General features: G+C 42.5%; 1 protein-coding gene across 1 annotated transcript in view; it reads right to left on the bottom strand.

Moving 5' to 3' along the window:
- The window catches only part of LOC306992330 (ADP-ribosyl cyclase/cyclic ADP-ribose hydrolase 1), a 226,800-nt gene that overhangs the window by 73,191 nt on the left and 131,998 nt on the right, over nt 1–21,611 (bottom strand). The window contains exon 7 of the mRNA XM_079601068.1: nt 5,561–5,634. Within this exon, the coding sequence (XP_079457194.1) occupies nt 5,561–5,634 (74 nt within the window). The remainder of the gene's footprint in view (nt 1–5,560; nt 5,635–21,611) is intronic.

Below are 21,611 nucleotides of genomic sequence, written 5' to 3'. Positions count from 1 at the left end.
AACTCACTCTTCTCAAGTTTGATGAACAGATGGTTTCTCAGGAGTTGCTGGAGGACTAGGCAAACATGCTACACGTGTTCCTGGAGCTCCTTGGAAAAGATAAGAATATCATCCAAATATACAAATACAAATCTGTTCAGAATGTTTTTTAACACATCATTAATCAAAGCTTGAAATACAGAAGGGGCATTTACCAAACCGAAAGGCATGACTTTATACTCATAGTGGCCCATTGGTGTATTAAAAGCGGTCTTCCATTCATCACCAGCGCGGATGTGGACCAGATGATAAGCATTTTGAAGGTCCAGTTTAGTGAATACAGTAGACCCCTGAAGCAACTCGAATGCAGTAGACATTAATGGAAGAGGATACCGATTATTTATAGTGATCTTATTGAGACCCCAGTAATCAATATAGGGTCGGAGCCCCCCATCCTTCTTAGCAACAAAGAAGAATCCAGCTCCTGCTGGTGAAGTCGAGGGACGAATAAAGCCAGATTTCAGGGCCTCGTGAATATAGTCCTCCATGGCCTTCCTCTCTGGTGGTGAAATGGAAAATAGTCTCCCCCTTGGAGGGCACATTCCAGGCAACAAGTCGATTGCACAATCATAAGGTCTGTAAGGGGGCAAGGATGAGGCCGCCTTCTTGCTGAACACTTCTAGCAGGTCTGCATAGTCAAGAGGAATGCGGGATAACTCTGGAGGAGTCCCGGATGATTGCAGGGTAGTCTGACTTCTTCCCTTTCACAATCCTTTGATAAAGCAGTTTTCAAATACTACAGTGTCTGAACCACAAGCTCTCAGAAAATGAGTCGCACTCAAAGAAGTGATCGTCCACTTGAAGATGAAGATGCGACATTCAAACTCTTCTGTTTGGTTCAGCCATTTGTAGGCCTAAGTTTTTAAATAATGCATTATTCACTTCTGCACATTGTTTTTCTGTAACTTAGTTTTATTTTATTTTCAGAAAATTGATTGTGCTTATTTATTTAGTGATGTAATATTCATAGTGTACTTTTCAGTAATACAGGGATAACTGAAATGTTCAACAAAATTATAAATATAGCTCTGCTATATAATTTCACTGATCTTTGTTATGTATTTTGTTCAAGAGATTATATATGCTGCTGTACTTTTGTAATGTACTCTTATGTATTTATTTTTTTATGTACACAAAAATATATACTATATTAAAGTTTTCTTGATTTGGAAGTCTTGGTATGTCTTAACATTTATATTTAATCAGTTTAACACTTTTAATATACCATTTGAAATACTGAATAAAACAGCTTTATAATAAACTATTAGTGTAATGCTAATACATTTTTAATGCTATTTAAATGTTCTTGAAGTACATTAAAATTAAGCTTCAAATATATTATAACTGTACTTTAAGACATGAAAGTATATTTATAATGAACTGTAAGGAAATACACTTAAATGTATTTGAAGTGGTTCCATTTTAGCACAATTTAATATTAAAATATAGTGCAAATAGCTTAAAATTGACCTTAAGCATATCTTGAAATACACTTAATATAGTTGAAGTTGTTTCAAAATAATACATTTTACTGTGTATATTGCTTGTATATTTCAAAGACACTCATAATGAATTTGTAATGTACTTGTAACACAAATAAAGTACACTTTAATATCACTATAATCATGTAGTTAGTCCCTACACAGGCATATACTTAAAGAATACTAAGTATACTTAAAGTTGTTCAAATTTAGTACACAAAAGTACACTAAATACACTTAAAGTTATGCTTTACTACAATTTAGTACAGAATTAGTTGTTTCAAAATAGCACACTTCAAGTTAACTGATCATTAACACACTTGGAAGTAGTAATGGGCGATACAAACGATATGCAATATAAACGATACAAAATTAGCCTACGATAGAGATTATAATTCTATTGCACTATCGCGATAATGGGACGGTGCAACATCCATTATTTGGACTTGGTTCGAAAGGCGTCCGACGAGCAGCAGCAAACTATACTCTGTAGAGCAGGGGTTTCCAACACGTTGCTCGCAACCAGTAGCTCGTAGCCTTGTTGGAGGTAGCTCGCCAATGGGCCGTTCACATATCGCGTCTTTTGCACCCTCAAGTTCGTTATTTCAAATGTAGGCACGTGGCAAGCTATTGTATTTACATTTTTTCAGGAAAAAAAATATTTCAGAATTCCGCAAGCGCACCGCAGGTCATGTGACAAGAACCAACCAATCAGCTTCACCCTTTCCGTAACAACATTGAAAGCTCAGTCAACATGAAGGATGGGGGTGCACCCAAACACTATGGGTGTTTTTCTCTTCTCCGTAAATAAATCTTGTAGCAGAGCTACAGCAAGCGCTTCTCGGTGGTGGAAATCCATTAGCTACTAAAACTTCGTCGTTGTGGAGAGCGCAGTGCATCGGGCCGAATTTTTCTCAAACTGTCTATGATTTTACTATTAATTATAAACGAGAAGCTAATGTGCATTTTACATGTCAGTAATTTATATTTTTAGACTCATTATTTTTATAAAAATGATTTAAAGGCTGAAGTATGTGAGGTTTTTCTTTTTATAAAACCTTTTTTGTCAAAACTTTATTTAAACTTGTAGATAACATTGCAAGACTTAAATAATTAAAAATCTGGCCATCATTTTTAATGTTATTATTTTAATGTTTATGTAAACAAAAAGTGCATATTGATGCTAATTTTATTTGTTATTTGCTGTTTTGTTTTTTTTACATAAAACTTGGTGAATTGATTTTATTGTGTAGTATTGGTACTTTTTGAACAGGTTTCTGTGATAACCGTGAAATTTTCATGCCATTTCATCTCTAGTTATGATGCACTATAAAATCAACTATAATTATGTGTTTTTACAGTATAATATGGAAAGTACAATTTTGAATTTTCTATAAAAAATAATCTCTGATTCTGTTGTTTTCTCTGATTTTTAAGGGTGACATATATAGGCCTACAAAAACTCTTTTAGGTCTAAAACAGTTTGGATAGTTGTTAATATGAGAGTTATGAGACATTATGTAAGAGATTTAAGTATTGTATTACATGAGTAGCTCTTGGACGCTATCATTTTTAAAAAGTAGCTCTCAAATGAAAAAAGGTTGGAGACCCCTAAACTAAGTGAAGTGCCTTTCAGAATGGTTTGCAATAAAGGAAAGAAACCCAATACTTAAAGCTTATTCTTTGTTAAAGTCTCTGCAGCTAGTGTACTTGAATTGTATTTATCTGCAACATTATGTTGTATAATTACAGTTTTGCACAATAAATGTTCTCAAAACTACATAAAAAAAAAAAGTTTGGCTTTCCTTAGGGTATATGTAATCTGATCTGAAATGGTTCTATTATAATTTATGTATCGTGATATATATCGTTATCGCAAGAGGCTGCAATGTATATAGCGCAATATGGATTTTAGGCCAAGGGAATAAGGCGTGTAACAGATACTTTCAATGCGATCGAGTTCGAATCTACCTTTTACCGAACTCGTTCTTTTCCCTTTTCCCATCTCAAATCAGATTGGAACAGCTTTTATTTTCCATAAATATGAAGAAAATGTGTGCAAAGGAATTACAGTGCCTAACGGTTATTTAATAATAAAGTGTTTATTGGGTGGGTAGGGTGGGTAGGTGTGGGGAGGGCTTTATTGTCCCAATAAGGTGCCATTTATTTAATAAATACATTCATTTACACTCAATATGTTATTATTGCATACTGTTTTATAATGTACTAAAATACTGAGGTGCAAATCATATTTAACTATTTTCATTTATTGCAAAGAAAATACTGTTATTTTTAAATAGTGTAAATATAATCTATATCTATTTTCACTTAGTGTAAATAGCATATCATTGAGCAAATACTTCTAGTTTTACTTAGTGTAAATAGAAGCTATTGCTATTTTCACCAAGTGTAAATAGAATATATCACTATTTGCACTAGTGTAAATAGCATCTATCACTATAAAAATATGCTATTTTCACATAGTGCAAATAGGCTCTGCCATATAAAATACCTATTATGATTACGATTAAATATTATCATGTTTATTTCAACTTATATTTACCGTTAGTTATGTAAGGAAAAAATTAGATTGATGGTTCAACTGAAAATCACAACATTTCAACAAAGCTTCTGTTCATGTATTGCAGGACTGATATTGGATCATTGAGGGTAAACATCATATTATGATACTAGCTCATATTATATTTACTAGCTATGTTCTGCCTCAAGAACAAATAGCACGGAATAAAGTACTGAGTTAGTAACAATTTAGCTAGTTGTTACTAAGCCTCTAGTATGGACAGTGTGAAATGGGTGGTGCAACCCTACTGTACACTGGAGTGCCCCAGCATAGCACATTTTAGATGTCTCCCAAACACTCCTGATTCAACACATTAGCTAGTAAAGACTCCAAGACATCATCTTTGTTTGAAATCGCATTACAGGATAGAATGAGTGCACTCGATAATGTCCACTATGGTTTAGGACACCAAAAATGATTGTACCCTTAAATAGTGCCCTATTTAAGGGTTTAGGGGGCAATTAAGACAGCCCTCAAATATGTAGATACAGTAAGAGAGGCATTAAAAATATGCAGTGTTGCTTGTACTACAGGACCAGGATTGGGAACCACTATGCCAGTCAATGGCTGAAGTGAGGTTGTGAAGTTCCTGATTTCTCTCTCTCTCTATCTCATATTACATTACAGACTTTCATGAAACACTGGGTATATGTACACTTTAGAACGTTTTTTCATCAAAGCAAAAATCAAGGTTATGATTAGGCCTCTTGTATAAAAGCACTTATATTAATTTATCTGTTTAAAATAAACAAACACATTATTTAAGCTGTAAAACAGTTTAAATCATCATGTAATACCTTTACTTTAAAATGGTAAATAAATTATTTTTTATTAACTTTAGTAGTATTACTAAAATCACACTAATATGTATATTACTAATGAGTTTACATTACTCATTAGTGTAGCATAAGGGATGACATTGAAGAGCCATTTTGAGGTTCCCACAGAACCTTTCACTTAACAGTTATGAAATGAAATGTGTTTTTCTTAGTGTGAAAATCAGAACTCTTTTGTGCAATGGAACGCTTCCATGTATGTTTATTGAACCATAGATGCCAATAAAATAAATTTATTCTTAAAAGTATTCTGAAACTTCCATTGTAGATAGAGTAAAGGCATAGCCTGGGATCAGACAAGATGAAAATATTATATAAAGCTATATATCTGTGATCCTTGTCTCCAAAAGGTTGCGCAAAAGCTTTGCTGTGATCTCAGAAAATATATCTATTGCATAGAATCAGCCCATTAGAATTCTTATTAGGTAACTAAAACAGTTTTTTTCTGGTTTATGTTGTTCACAATTAAGCAATTCAGTTTATGGCCATTATGATTATATAAAGAAGCTCAATTCTTACTAAGAACATCTTAAACTGCAGAAATCAAATTATTTTAAAGTTTAAAGGGGCATAAGCATACTTGTCACATTGCACATTATAGCTAGAAAAATAAACATACACACCTTTTTTTGTTGAAAGCATGATGTATTGATCCATTTAGCAAGACTGTAATATTTCCGCATGCTGCCACTGCAAACTGTAAAGACAGATTCAAACCAATAAAAATGCATTAACACAGCTTCATTTTGATAAATTATTAGAAGGCCACTTTTTTTACGTGGATATTGGATATGTTTTTTTTTTTTTGGTGTTTTAAAAATTGACTTTTCTCTGCCTAGAGCAGGAGCAACAATCCCTTGAGGACCACACAAGATACTTTTTAGATCTGGCATGCCTTATGTCATTCCCTGAACGCTCTCTGTGTGCATTTTATTATACCAGTTTAAGCAGGCATATGGGATTAATTTCCCATCAAAAGTATTGTGGTCACAGATCACATATTGTCACAAATATTTTGTACAAACTGAAACAAAATAGTGCAAAATTATCAGAATAGCAAACAACATGGTCATGGATAACAAAATAAGCATGAATCAAAAAATTAAAAATGCATTTTAAAAAACATAAGCATTGTAACGACTGAGACAAATCAGACACAATTATTTGGTATATGTACCAAACAATCTTTAAAACTCACTCTGGGATCTATGATCTCAACCCCCAGTGAGTGCAAGAAGGTCTTGGTTACCATGACCACGATTAGATAAGTTGGTTCTCTTACGAGAGATACTCTCGTACTGCGTTGTCGTAGCAACGCATTGGGGAAAATCCTTTTCCACGAGAATACTGAAGCAAAAAATTATCCTTAATTTTGTATCAATGTAAAACGCATTGCCACAGCATACAGACCTAGGCGAGACGGCTCGCGCGCCTATTGGCTGCTGTGCGGCAAATGCTTAAGCCAATGGAGCGAGCCCATGAGTGACGTCACACCCAATGAGGGCACTTCGCGCCCTCCTGCGTCACGTCCCGCCGAAACGGGCGTGGCTTAGGGCTATATATTTCGCTCACAGGCTTATGAACTCTGATTTTTAATCCTTCAGCGAAGAGCACCTCATCGCTGATCCGAGCAGAGAAGCGGCGCCGTCGAGAGAGCCAACCCGATCTCACGGCAATTCGTACGAATTTTACGAGGTGGCTAATTCGTACCAATTCATACGACCTCACTCGTACGAATTTGTACGTTTTTTGCTAAATCGTACATATTTTACGATTTGCCAAAATCGTATGAATTCATACGAATGACCTACTCCTGACCCCGCCCCTAAACCCAACCGTCACGTGGGTTTAGACAAATCGTACAAATTCGTACGAGTGAGGTCGTACAAATTCGTACGAATTAGCCACCTTTTAATCACTCGTACAAATTCGTACGAATTGGTCGTGAGATAGCGTTGAGAGAGCACATCAGCGGGAGAAGTCACGACAAGCTGCTGGCACCGCCGCCTTCGTCGCCTTCCAGCTGCGCGTTCCGGCGGTAATATCCTTTCACTGTACTTGAGTGTGTGTGAGGTCGCTGGCGCGACTCACACTTTTTCTCTCTTTTGTATCTAGAGCGGCGTCTTCTTCGAGATGCCTCTCTGCGGTTCGTGCAAACGAACCACGCTCAGCGACGGGGACCGCCACGTGATTTGCGCTTCCTGCCTGGGCGAGGAACACGCGGCTATCGCCCTCGCGGATGGCGGCTGCCATCACTGCGAACTACTGCCTCTGGCGACTCTGCGGACTCGCCTGGCGTCGTTCCAGGAGCCCGTGTTCTCCGCTGTTGTGCCGCGCCGTAAAAAGCGCCGTGCACAGCGGAACCCCGAACCTCCGTCAAGCCGTCAAAGTTCGCCGGCGCGCCCGCGAACTGTGTCTCCGGCTTCCTCAGCGTCGATACCCGACGGACAGCGACCGCAGATTGCCGCCGCTTCCGTCGACGACATCGATGACATCGCTATCGACGACCTGCTGAGGGACGAGGACTCGTGCTCGGTTTTGGCTTCCGGCAGCGAGGATTGGGCGAGCTCTGCGGACCTCGCGCCCCCTGCCCCCACGCCGAAAGGAAAAAGAGCGAGCATCGAGGCGGAGCTCATGCGCGTTCTCACTCAAGCCACGGCGAGCCTTGGCCTTGAGTGGGTTTCGCCCGAGCAGCCCGCTAAAAACCGACTGGATGGCTATTTTCTGCCCGGGGAGAAGTCGACACCTGTCTCAAAGCCCGCCCTCTTCCTTCCTGAGCTTCACGAGGAGGTCGCGAGAGCTTGGACTTCCCCGTTTTCTACGAGGACGAGGTCATCTGTTTCCCTAGCGTTCTCCGAGGTCGACGACGCTAAAAACAGAGGCTACCTTTCCCTCCCGCCAGTCGAAGTGCCTATCGCGGCCCACTTATGCCCACCCTCCGCTGGACGGCGGGCTAAGATGGCGCTGCCTTCAAAGGCTTGCCGCACGACGTCATCCCTGCTCCGTCGCGCTTATGCCGCCAACGGACAGGCCGCGTCAGCGCTGCACTCCATGGCGACGCTGCAGATATTCCAGGCCGATCTCCTCCGCAAGCTGGACGAGAACGGACCCGATGCGATCTGCGTGGCGGATCTGAGAAGCGCTACAGACCTGGCTCTTCGCGCTTCGAAGTCTGCGGCCCAAGCCTTTGGACGCAGCATGGCGGCGATCACCGTGTCTGAGAGGCACCTCTGGTTAACGCTCTCAGACATGCCAGAAGCAGAACGGACCGCGTTCCTCGACGCCCCGCTCTCCCCTGCTGGCCTCTTCGGGACTTCGGTGAAGGACTTCACCGACAGGTATGCGGAGGTGCAGAAGGCGACCCAGGCTATGAAGCACTTCCTGCCGAAGCGCTCCAGATCTGCAGCAGGCCGTGCGAAACCGCCCGCTCAGAGCTCACAGCCGAGACCGCCGCCCAGCTCCTCATCTCAGCGCCGCCAGACCCAGAGCTCGAGACCGCGCTCTCGCTCTTCCGGTCGCCGCCCCGCGCCGCGTGGCCCGCGACAGAAGGTAGCGTTGAAGCCAGAGCCCCCGAAGACATCCTAGCATTGCTAGGGAAGCGCCGGTGTTCAAGTCCCGCTGCGGCCGGACCCTCACCGAAGCTCACCGCTCGTGCAGTCCCAAGAGAAGTGATTGTACCTGCGATTATTGCAGTCAACAGGCGCGTCTCAATGGCCGCTTGCCTGCACACAACAGCCGTTTTCACGGCTACCCAGATAAATCCATTAAAGAGTGCATTTTCTGGTGTCCCGGCCACGGCCGATGGTGTTTCTTGTGTAGTAAATCTGCCCGCTGTAATGTGCACATCCCTACACACAAACACGGCTCCACATGCAGGGCCCGCGCACATAAAATCGACACAGTTCGATTGCGCGTTAAAAGTAGCACACGTGCCCACTACCCAGTGCCCACTAATGCTACCTCCTGCTCATCGCACGGTTTCTGTAAAAACGAAACCTGCGTGCAGGCGCTCCGCTCCGGCGAGCGATGCTATAAAGGTGGTAAACGTGCCCGGTCCCCAGTGCCCGCGTTCCCACACAAGCACTACGGTTCCCATGGAACCCGTCCAGCCCTCCCTCTCCCGCCTAAAGGCTGTCGAGGGGTCGAGCGCGGACATTCTGCCCGCTCTCATAAGCGTGGCCCCGGCCTCAGATGTTACGAGCAAGACACTTATGTCGCAGCTCGCGAAAGCCGCTGTATCGCGAGTCGATCAGAGCGCGCTTTTCACTCAACCCCTAGCTACACGTGCAGATGCATGGGAAAAGCTTCCCGGGGTTTCAAAATGGGTGATAAACATCATAAAAGAAGGCTATTCGCTACAGTTTCGCAGACGCCCTCGCCGCCACGCGGCGCGCGTCGAGACTTCGGTAGATTCGAACGTAGCACATCTACTTCGAGCCGAAATTCAGAAACTTCTGAGAAAAAGGGCTATCGAACCTTTATCTCAGGCTCAGAGCGAAGGGGGGCTTTACAGCAGATACTTCCTGGTACCCAAGAAAGACGGGGGTCTCAGACCCATACTAGATCTGAGGCAGCTGAACAAAGCGCTTGTGAAACGCCAGTTCAGAATGCTAACGACCAGAAAAATCCTCGCGCATGTTCGCCAAGGAGACTGGTTCGTGTCAGTAGATCTAAAAGACGCGTATTTTCAAATACAAATTGCGTCACGTCACAGGCGATTTTTGAGATTCGCCTTCGAGGGCCAGGCATACCAGTACAAAGTCCTGCCGTTCGGCTTGTCTCTAGCACCCCGTACATTTACGAAATGCATGGACGCAGCACTCGCTCCCCTCAAACTGCAGGGCGTTCGAGTGCTGAACTATTTGGACGACTGGCTCATTCTAGCCCAATCTCATTCAGAGATAGTGGCGCACAGAGCACTGCTGCTGAGTCACCTCGAGAATCTCGGTCTCACAGTAAACTGGGAAAAGAGTTCGCTATCTCCCAGTCAGAATATTTCTTTCCTGGGACTAGAACTGAACTTGTAAGTTGTAAGCCTAGGGACTTCCTCGAGTCTGAGGGTGGTGTCTACGGACGCATCCAACGCAGGATGGGGAGCGCTGCTCGAGGGCAGACCGCTGTTTGGCCTTTGGTCAGAGCGGGAGAAGCTCTTCCATATAAACTGCCTCGAGATGTTAGCAGTGTGCAAAGCGCTCACTCGCTTTCGTCCCCTGATTATGGGCTGCCATGTACTGATACGTTCAGACAGCATGTCTGTGGTGTCATACATAAATCGCCAGGGCGGCCTCAGGTCCCTGTCGTTATACAGGCTGACCAGACGCCTTCTGATATGGGTGCGCTGCAACCTCCTTTCACTAAGGGCTGCGCACGTGCCAGGGCACCTGAATGTTGGACCAGATGTACTGTCCAGGAACCGCGTTCCGGCAGGAGAATGGTCGTTACACCCACACACAGTACAACTGTTGTGGAGGAAATTCGGCAGAGCGGAAGTGGACCTCTTTGCGTCCCCAGAGAACGCTCACTGTCTAGAATTTTTCTCAAAAAGCAAGGACGCGCTGGCTCATCAGTGGCCGCGCCGTCCCCTGTATGCTTTTCCCCCTGTCTCCCTCCTGACTCAGGTGGTGGAGAGGATCAGGGAAGAAGGATGCTCAGTGCTGCTAGTAGCGCCGCTCTGGTTGAATCAACCCTGGTTCCCAGCTGTGATGCAGTTAGCCAGCACCGCCCCGTGGCCAGTGCCTCTGAGGAGGGATCTCCTCTCTCAAGCAAACGGCTCGATTTGGCATCCTCACCCGGAGCTATGGTCCCTTCATGTGTGGGCCATCAACGGGTATCCGCTGACCTCCCTCAGGGAGTGTTAAACACGATCACACAAGCTAGAGCTCCGTCTACGCGACGGCTCTATGCGTCGAAATGGTCAGTTTTCTCTGGCTGGTGCACGTCTCGCGGCGTGTCACCCCCAGATTGCGGAGTGACAGAGGTTTTATCCTTCTTACAAGAGATGTTGGATAGCGGGAGATCCCCTTCCACACTCAAAGTATACGTGGCGGCTATAGCGGCTTTCTCTGAAACCGCGCACGGCCAGTCCATAGGAAGGAACGATTTAGTCATTTGGTTCCTTAAAGGAGCTAGGAGACTTAATCCACCCAGACCTCCCACAGTTCCCATTTGGGACCTTTCCACGGTGCTGGAAGCCATGAAGGGTCCTCCTTTCGAGCCTCTTCAGGAGATTGATATGAAACACCTGTCGCTCAAGACAGTGTTTCTCCTGGCTCTCGTGCTTATGTGTCACGCTCGTCTGCTTTCAGACGGACAGAGCAGCTCTTCGTTTCATTCAGTGGGCGTCTCAAGGGACTGGCCACTTCGAAACAGAGCTTATCCAGATGGATAGTGGACGCTATAGCTCTAGCGTACGCATCCAAAGGCATTCAGTGCCCTTTGGGTGTTAGGGCGCACTCCACGAGAAGTATGGCTTCTTCGTGGGCTTGGTCGAGTGGGATTGCCTTACAGGATATTTGTATGGCGGCAGGCTGGGCCTCACCGTCTACATTTATCAGGTTTTATAACCTTGAGGTACCCGCCTTACAGGCCAAGATATTTTCGGTTTAAATAGCCGTATTTGTTAGACTGACTTTTCAGTCGTCTATTATGGCATAATTATGCTGAAGCTGCTGAGCGCAGTTTTTTCTGTACTGATCTGCTAAGCGCAGTCAACTTTATACTGATCTGCTAAGCGCAGTCATCTATATACTGATCTGCTGGATGCAGTCACTTTTGTGGGAGATGGTGGTTAGAACCCACCTCTTTCAGGATTCTCTGTGAGTCCTAAAGGTGATTATGTACTGTATGAACCCCAGCTCAGTGCTCTGGGTCTATGGTGTCGGATCACTGCACACACGGCGTCTTACAGGGTGTTCCCCTATGCGTTGCTACGACAACGCAGTACGAGAGTATCTCTCGTAAGAGAACGTACTCGGTTACTAACGTAACCTCGGTTCTCTCTAGAGAGAGGAACGAGTACTGCGTTTCTTGCCGTGTATGCGCTCTGGTTGCTTTCGCTTTAAAAATCAGAGTTCATAAGCCTGTGAGCGAAATATATAGCCCTAAGCCACGCCCGTTTCGGAGGGACGTGACGCAGGAGGGCGCGAAGTGCCCTCATTGGGTGTGACGTCACTCATGGGCTCGCTCCATTGGCTTAAGCATTTGCCGCACAGCAGCCAATAGGCGCGCGAGCCGTCTCGCCTAGGTCTGTATGCTGTGGCAATGCGTTTTACATTGATACAAAATTAAGGATAATTTTTTGCTTCAGTATTCTCGTGGAAAAGGATTTTCCCCAATGTGTTGCTACGACAACGCAGTACTCGTTCCTCTCTCTAGAGAGAACCGAGGTTACGTTAGTAACCGAGTACGTTTTAGGGCTGTTAAAAAATGTGGTCACGTCATAGCTGTTAACCCTCCCGTTTTCTCCAGGTTTCTCGCGTATTTTAGCTCTTTTCCCGCTGTCTTCCCGTTTTAGTATTTTTCCGTAAAATATCCCGTATTTTTACGCTCTGATTGTGTTAACTCAGAACACGCAACTATCTGTGTCTGTGTCTGTGTCTGTGTCTGTGAAGTGGCTTGCACTTGGGTTGCTAGACCTCCAGTAAAGCAGGTGCCAGTATACAGACAGTAGCTTATGCTACTATCGAAGAAGAAGAAGACAGTTGCAGCGGTGGGCGGGAGGAAGAGGGAAAAAGTAGCGGGAACTTCAAGAAGAGTAGAGTAGATGAGTGTGATGTGCGATGATGGATCAGGACGCCGGCGGCCAAAATCATCGAATTAACCACCAACCAAAACCGAGGACATTATGCCGATATTTAAGTAAATGGGAGACCACCTTCCACTACCTGACAAGCAGCCATGTAGGTCCAAATTATGCCTACTGCAAAATGTGTCGTTGTAACTTCAGTGTTAGTCATGGAGGGGAAAACGACGTTTCGCAGCACGACAAATCATTGACACACAAGCGTGCGAGTGAGTCAGCTCATTCGTGGTGAACCGTGCCTCGTCTGAAGCTGACCAAATATTGAAAGCTGAGGTAAAAATGTCGCTGCTAATTGCCAAAAATAAAGTCACGTTCAGTTTTTTGGACGACTTCAACCGTAGTGTGGTTGACATGTTCCCGGATTCAGCGATTGCCAAAAAATACACTCTGGGGAAAACGAAGGCTACACAAATCATTACAGGTACGACTACATACATTTTCATGGAGTTACTAAGCTAAGCTCTTCTAACGTTAACGTTACTACTACGGGTACAGCATATGAGGGGTTTTCACGAATCAAAACTCATGCTAACTTACCCATACATCAGAAGACTGACCAGATTTTGGAAAGATTCTTGAAAGATTGCAGTCTTTTAACTAATGTCCCACATTCACGCTTTACTCAAAAGACTACAATCTTTCAAGAATCTTTCCCAAATCTTGTCAAAGTCTTCTGGTGTAAGGATGGCTTTAGTTGACATTAAGTTAATGTTAACTTCACATTTTTGCTGCACAGGTGACATCAACAGACATCCCAAGTCTCCCGGAAGTTCCGGGAGTCTCCCGCAAATTGATAGCGGCTCCCTGATGCCCGCAAATGAGTTAAAATCTCCCGGAATCTAGAGCAAGAGTACACATTTGTAGCGCGCACACGGCAGAGAGAGGGAGCGAGAGACCTTGCGTATGTGTGCTAGTGTGCCTCTATGAGCCTCAAGGAGCGCATGTAAGAGATTTCTTTATCACGAAAATAGGATGTTTGGGGAACTGGGTGAGACGTTATGGATTTGTGTTTACGGTTTTGAGAATACGAGGCATAGTTTCAAGAAATGTGTTTAAGCAATCGAGAAAAACTGTAAATTTTGTGTCCTGATCTTTATTATTAGGCTTACCTATCGTAACATTGTAGATCCATTTATTTTTAGACTTTGTATTGATTATTGAATTTTATTTACAAACAGGGCTGTACTAAACGGTATGAAGCTTTGACGTTTCCTATTCGTGTCTATTCGTGTCTATTGACGTGTCTATTAACATGGTGATTGCGGTGAAAAAATATGTTTGACGCAAAACTTTCCTCACAGAGTCCTGTCGGGACAATCTTTCTTTTGTGCTTGTTTTAAGGGGGATGACATCATAACATGACGACAGGAATTAAAAGCTTCATTGGAAAACTTAAAGAGAAGGTTCAAATGTAGATATGACATGACGAAAATTACGTTCAGTACGGCCAAATGAACGTCAAAGAATGAACGGTCAGAATGACCGCTATGGTCGTTCTAGTAGTTATGGAATTCCGGTAGTTCTAGTGATAAGCCTCTATCAGACTTTAATATTGTCTTTCAGGTTGGTATAGTCATCATATCCTAGTTGTCACAATAATAAATTGATAACCACAGATGATAATCCTCATCATTTCACTATTATTTACTATCTACAGTCACAAGCACAAGCTTGACAAAGAGACAACCAGGCTTATCAAGTGGATGCTGGGGTGCCTTGTTTCAGCAAAGGTGATTATGGATGTCCCTCTCAAAGAAGTGAACTTTGGAGAGGGACATCAATTGGCAGACGAGGACCTCTTTATTGGAGGGGACACAAAGGCGTTTATTAGAACTGAAGAGAACTGAAAATTATTTCAGTAAGTTATTTATTTTGTACAATATAATTATAATGTTCGTCTTCTGTTCTAACCCACATTGAAATGTCTAACACAAATCCATGTTTTTTTTTTTTATCCATTTCATGTAGAACTGTGAGAGCTTTCTACGAAGCAGTTTTTTGGGTGGCAGTGGCTCAGTGGTTCATGTAGGTTGTCTACAAACCGGAAGGTTGGTGGTTCAATCCCCGGTTCCACCTGACCAAGTGTCGAGGTGTCCATGAGAAAGACAACTAACCCCAGCTGCTCCCGACGAGCTGGATGGCGCCTTGCATGGCTGACGCCGTCGGTGTATGAATGGGTGAATGTGAGGCAATATGTAAAGCGCTTTGGGTCTGTGAAAGCACTATATAAATGCAGTCCATTTACCATTTACGCAAGATGTTTGCCTGCTTTCCAGTTAATTCCCAGCTACTGAAGGATTTGAGAATACTAGACCCTGGATCTCGAATGGAGATAAGTCCAGACACTGGTAGGGATAACATGTATTTTGTATGGTAAATGAGTGAAGGAAGGGCAATTTCTGAATGTTTTTAACTAAGAAATCAGAGATAGTAAGCTGGCAGGATCTACCTTGAGGGATATGATAAATGATTTTGTTTTCTTTCTCAGTGTCGAGGCTAGGTGGCCTGTTCCTACAGTTTCTCATGAATGAGGATAGGCTCAGAGAGGAGCTAATTGATTTCCAAGTCACTGATAGCAAAGATCTCCCACAAGAATCAAGAATAGACAGGTTCTGGGGCCTTGTAGGAAAGAATGACAGCTTCACTGAGTTGGCGAGACTTGCAAAGACACTGTTATGTATACCACACAGTAACGCAAGCTCAGAAAGGGCGTTTAGCATGGTGAGCAAGATTGTTACATCCAACTGAATGGCACTGGATTCCAGCACTGTGTGTGCATTGCTATCTTGTAAAATAAATCACACTGGTCAGGTTCACCTATACACTCCCTCACAGAAAGTGTTAAGAAATGCAAAATCAGCCACATATGTATACAATAAGGCTCATGCTTCACACCAGGAAGGCTGACAAGGTTGTCTTTACTGTCTCTATCCATTTGTTCAACTGCCTCTTACACACATTCTTTCTGTCTTGTCTCTTTCTCTCTGTTTCTTTCTCACTCTGTCTCCCAACATTAAGCTAAAACACGTTGTAGCAAATTAAAATGTGTAAGTAATGTTTACTTTGTTTAAAGGGGTCATGACATGGTTTTTTTTTATTTTATTATTATGTTCCCTTAGGTGCAAATATAGTATTACTATAGTTTTTTTTACAAAAAACTTTTAAAATGTAGTGATTTATGACCTTTTCCCACCCTGTTTCTCATCCTCTGAGTCAAACAGTCTGTTTTGGGGGTGTTTCCCCTTTAAGAGTTCAGTGTTAACGCCCACTGTTATGATTGGCTAACGTCAGTGCCTATGCATCAATTATTAACGCCCCCAGCCAGAACCTGTGCGGATTCGGCGCAACTGTTTAATAGCGGGTGATGCATGCGAAGCGATGGCTCTTGCAATGATAAAACCTTATTATGTTTGAGCCGGAATCAGAGGAAAATGAACGATCACCACAACAACGAAGACTGGATCAGCCCGTATCCACATGGAAAGTGAAACTATTTTGAATTAATAAAAAAAAATTAACCCGAGACACTTGAAAACGGATTATTGTTACATAATTTTCCTATAGCTTAATTTGCTAACAGTTTAACATTATTTAATAATTCCAATGAAATGATAGGGTGTACCACGGACAAAAATGCATGCACAGGCCATATTTGAAGATGCAGCATTGATAAAGGCAACATTTTTAATTTTCTATCACATGTAGGCCTACTAGAAAGGCGACATATTTTCAAGATTCTCTTATACAAATGTGTTTATATTAGCCATGGTAAAAAGTAAGTTTGCGTCGTCGTTGTTGAGCCCAGAATATTCGGCACGGACTTATCTTTGAGCAACAGTTTTCTGGCAAAGCCAAGCATCATATTGGGATTTTTTCCTCAAAACAGTCATCCTTAAATGTATAGAACACTGCCGTGACTGGAACGTCCGCAAAACATAAAGTGCATCCATTTTTCCCTGACGTCTGGATCTTTCAGCGTATTTAAAAAGTAGTTTAAAGTTTTAAATACATTACTTACAGTTTGCGTCGTCGATGTTGAGCCAAGAATAGTCGGCACGGACTTATCTTTGAGCAACAGTTTTCTGGCAAAGCTCAAAACAGTCATCCTTCAAATGTATAGAACAAACGCTTAAACTAAACTAACACATCTTTCGCAGCGTATTCAAAGATGTTGTTTGTCCACAGCCAGGAACAGCACATCTGCGGCATCGTAACTTCCCTGTACACAGACCCACTCGCTGTCCGTCGACTGAACACTTGTGAGGCGAGCGGCGCGCGGGCGCGACGATGATACGAAATGAGAGTAGCTGCCTTGCGCTGAAAGCGTAGTTGTCTTGTGCGGGAGGCGGTCTATATGCAAACGCTGGTACGTCACTTCGTACCGTGACGTCACTTCTTACCATGGATCCAGAACGAGCTGTATTTAGAGCTTGATTAAATAAATGATTCGTTTATAATGGGGAGGACGTCTTAAGCTATGAAACTTGCAGGACGTTTTAATGGTACAAAGACCTCTTATATACCAAAAGATCAAGGCAAATTTGGTTTCTCATGTCATGACCCCTTTAATAAATAAAGCACTTTAAACATATCCATTGGTCTGTCATTCTTTAATATATATTGTGTAGTTATAAACTCTTTAGACTGTTAATGATTAGTGCTTTTTTTTCTCAAGTTTGTGGGTAATAATCGTGTTAAAAAAAATCCCTTATTTTGGGGATGGATTCCGGGAAATCTCCCTTATTTTCAATGTTCTATGTTGACAGCTATGGGTCAAGTGCTCAAGACAGAGAAAATGTGGGAGACAGAAACAATCTTTAATACAGACTTTGCTGCATTAATCATAGACAACCTGGTCTATAAATTACCATACATCCCAGAACATTTTGTGAATGATTTACTGTCTTGTGTAACGTCTTCTAATACTATTATTTTGTTGATGCTGTGTATTTTAAAATAGAATCAATGGTCACCTATACCATGAAGATGATGCTGTACTAGAAGTCTTCTGAAGGCCCAGCAGGCCCATAGGCCCTGCAGGCTGCAAACAAAGCCTGCTAGGCCTTCACTTTCCCAACAGAGTCAGACTGTATTTTCTTCAATCCAACTCAGAGGAAAACTGCAACTTTTCCATTACTGAATGGGCAGCCATCTACTCTTCTGACTTCCTCACTCCTTGGATGCCAGCACGGCCTCTCCGGCCCAGGGCCGACAGGCCACAAATCTGCATGAGCTCAGCCATGTGCAGTATGAAGTAACAAATATTGAAACAAATATTCTCAGCTTCTGTAATCTGTATGAAAATATAGCGATTCCAGTCGAGCTCATTACGAGCTCATTGACTTTAATTCGTTCACGCCTACTGACGGAGCGCGCTATTCACAAGATAATGTGTACAGTTAAGCCATCTATGCAAAACAGGTAAACGCCCCCAAGCAAATGCTTTAAGTTTCATCATTCAGTCACCTGCGCGTTGGGAAGATGGCACGATACAATAATATTCTTCAACTTTTTTTAAAGGAATGGAGCTTTATCACTACGCCTGCAACTCGGAGTGCGCTTAGCAACACATTCAGAAATCAGAAAGAGTAAGTAGACAACACGTATATTTACCCACTATTATTACAGATATTTTCACAATTTAATATGGAAAACATGTCGATTTTACTGGTTATCTAAGGCCAAATTAGAACCTGGAATTAATATTTTTTCCGCAGTGCTGAATGAGAAGAGCCATTAATATTATTAAAAAACTATTGTTTTCTAAGTCGGCTAAAAACATCTCCATCTCAGCTGTTAAGCAGATGCGCTTTTACAGAGAAATGCTCCTTACATACGCATTACATAATCAGAATGTATTAGCTTTCGATTCGAATTTGTTCGTTTTAAAGTGGACATTTCAAGCTTTAGCCTACTTTTGTTTCAGTTCTCGCGCTCCAGTTCACAGAGATCATGAAAGCGCGCCTTATTGTTTTATTTTATTTTACAAAAGCACAACGCTTTCTTGTTTTACACAAATAAAAGTAGTTGCGAATAATGTATTATTATTTTCTGTATGACCAGAAATGATAAGAGTAGGCTATTTTAAGTTGTTTCCACTGTTGATAGGAAAATGCAAGTGTTCGCGTCCGCGGCTCCGTGCCATGTAGTGCGCGTGCTCCACACTCCACACAAACCCTTGGATATGCGTCAAAATCTTGTGTTTATTTGTGATAATCTTAGCCCTGTATTATTATTGTCTAACCCGTATTATGAATGACATTTTACGAATTGCTTTGTTCCTTTTTTGGATAAAAGCATCTCTAAATATGTAGTCTAATAATGTTTTAATAATGATGATAATTATTATTATTATTTGCGTACACGGATCCCAAACACAGTGGGAACACTCTTCTAAGTCAGGTGACTGTAAATGCGCAAAAACTGTTTCCATTGCAGTTTTGCTAAATATTCCTTTTTGCACAGTTGGTCGCAAGAACTGTGTGCTTTGCAAAGGACAGCTTGGTAAAAGGCAGGACACACCTTGGAAATGCCAGGCATGTAATGTTCACTTGTGTCTTCAGTTGAACATTTAGTTCCTCCACATAGAGGAATTACAATAAAACAGATTGAAAAACAAAACCTTTGAATCTCTTTGTTTAGGCTTGCCTCATGGTGGGCCATTGGGGGAGTGTCTGTCACACCCTGGGTCTGAATCTCATTAATATTGATGGGCCATTACCACTTCATGCATAAACCTCTTCTGACAAAAAAACGGTCTTACAAAGTTTAAATCAATGTATTGTTTTATGTGAACGATTAGGCAAGATGTTTTTCACATCATTTTGAAGCCAGAACTCGAAGCGACAACACCCATTAGTCAAAAGTCTTCGGAACACATATTTATTATGCGTTTTGTGGTCTATTTCAGCAACTTTCATTTTTATTTTTTTCAATAACCACGCATAAACATTATTCTCTTAAAAATACAAACATGTACATACATGTTGCTCACATATTATTGTAGCCCCGTTTGTGCTATATAGAGTGAATTTACACCTTTGCCATTAACATGTTTATAAATAACAGAAAAAAGCACAAATGTCAGGGCATTTCAAAACATCCCAAGGGCCCCAAAAATACCTTGGTCTCCAGAGGGTTAAGGGCCCCAAAAGTGCCCGATAAGTCCCACACAGCAGAGAAAGGGTTAAAATAAAGCCCCCCTCCTCTCTCACACACACAGACACTGAGAGAGACTGGCAAAATTCCCATCAAATCACATTCAAACCAAAATATCTGACTTCCTGTTGGTCGGAGCTAATGACTGTAAATTAGAAAGTTGTCCGGCTCGTGGAGATAAATATAGATACCGATTTTTGTTTCTGTAGGTAACATCCTTACCTGGTGACCACCACCATAATTTATAGTTTACCCACCTCTTTTTTTGGTTGCGCTCGCGTCTCGCGCATGACACAGCGTTCTCAAAACGCAGCACTTAAAATAGCCTAAGTTAAACTAAAACGCGCCTCGAGACCTTGCGTTTTTCCGTCTTCCACTGCCCGCGTTTGGCATCTTGCATTTTCGCTTTGAAAGATTATGCATTCTGTGTGAACCGGCACATAACTCAACTGAGCATGTATCATAAGGTAAGATGCAGCTTTTTGTGCTGTGTTTTTAAAATGTATCATGAGTTCTGAGCGTTCTCACATAACTCTGTCCTCATTCCTTTGTATGGTCATCTTTTTGTTTGGGCTTTTTAATATTATGATTTTGTTAAAAAAATTCTCTACCATCACCACCCCGCATTATCAAGCCCCGCCCCATTAAGCCCCGCCCCCAGCACCCCCTAGATAAAATACGTTCCCGCGCCTCTGCCTTTAGGGTTCCTGTGCACGACGGGCAATAACGTAACTCCGCTTTGACTGTCGAGAAGAAGTCTGCTTTAGAGCTTGCATCAGTGTGGGTTCTGCAAAAGTGCACATCGAGGGCACATATCAACCACAAAGTATGCGTGAGCACCCTTCTGAAACCTAAAATGAAAAATTAGACACCCTACAGTCTAATGGACTTAACGGACACATGAAATCAGCAGCCATTGTAAGTACACAACACCGAAAATTCCTATGAAGTGTGGTATATATATTCATTTAAATTACTGTACTTTAAAACACTTGTTTAAAAGAAAAAACACATGTATACATAGTATAAAACACTAGATGGCACAATATACCTATTTTTAATAGAGTCTTTCTGCCCCCCTCCCCACACACACAGAGACAGGGGGGCTGTCTGTGTGTGTGCCCTCCCTCCCCTCCCCACACAGACACACACGGGGGGGGGGGGGGTGTCAGACAGACAGACGGACACACACACACGTTATTATACACACATTTTATATATAGGTAACAGTCTTAAGAGAGCCCCTTTTGAACCTCAGCTGAGTTTAAAATCCTGTCCATGAAGACAGTATTCCTGACAGTGCTGGCTTCTATCAAGAGAGTGCTTGCATTTTCGGTCGACGAATCGTACCTGGAATTTGGCCCTGCTAACTATCATGTGCCCAAGTGCACAAGGCCTTGGGACAGAAACCAAGCTTTTTTTCACATAGATATGGAACGAAGGCATTTACGCGTAACCCTGATCATGTGGAACGGGTTCACCCTCGGGAAAAACCCCTTGGTTTCAACCACCGCTGCAGGGCCCTCGTGCAGCAGACCAACTATTTTGCGTGACAAAAGAACATGAGTTTGAAGTTTGTACTAATTTTGCTTGGAAAAAGCTGGCCTTGTAAAATTAAGTTGCTAAATCATCTCATCATCTGATCAAGCAAAAGCATCTGATTCTGTTTTAATTCTTCAATCATTGAAATAATTAAATATTTAGTTGATAAACTT

This window comes from Phoxinus phoxinus (genome assembly GCF_949152265.1).
Source record: "Phoxinus phoxinus genome assembly, chromosome: 24".
Classification (NCBI taxonomy): Eukaryota; Metazoa; Chordata; class Actinopteri; order Cypriniformes; family Leuciscidae; genus Phoxinus; species Phoxinus phoxinus.
The sequence above is the reverse complement of the archived record's forward strand: the minus strand, read 5'-3'. Positions and strand labels throughout refer to the sequence as shown.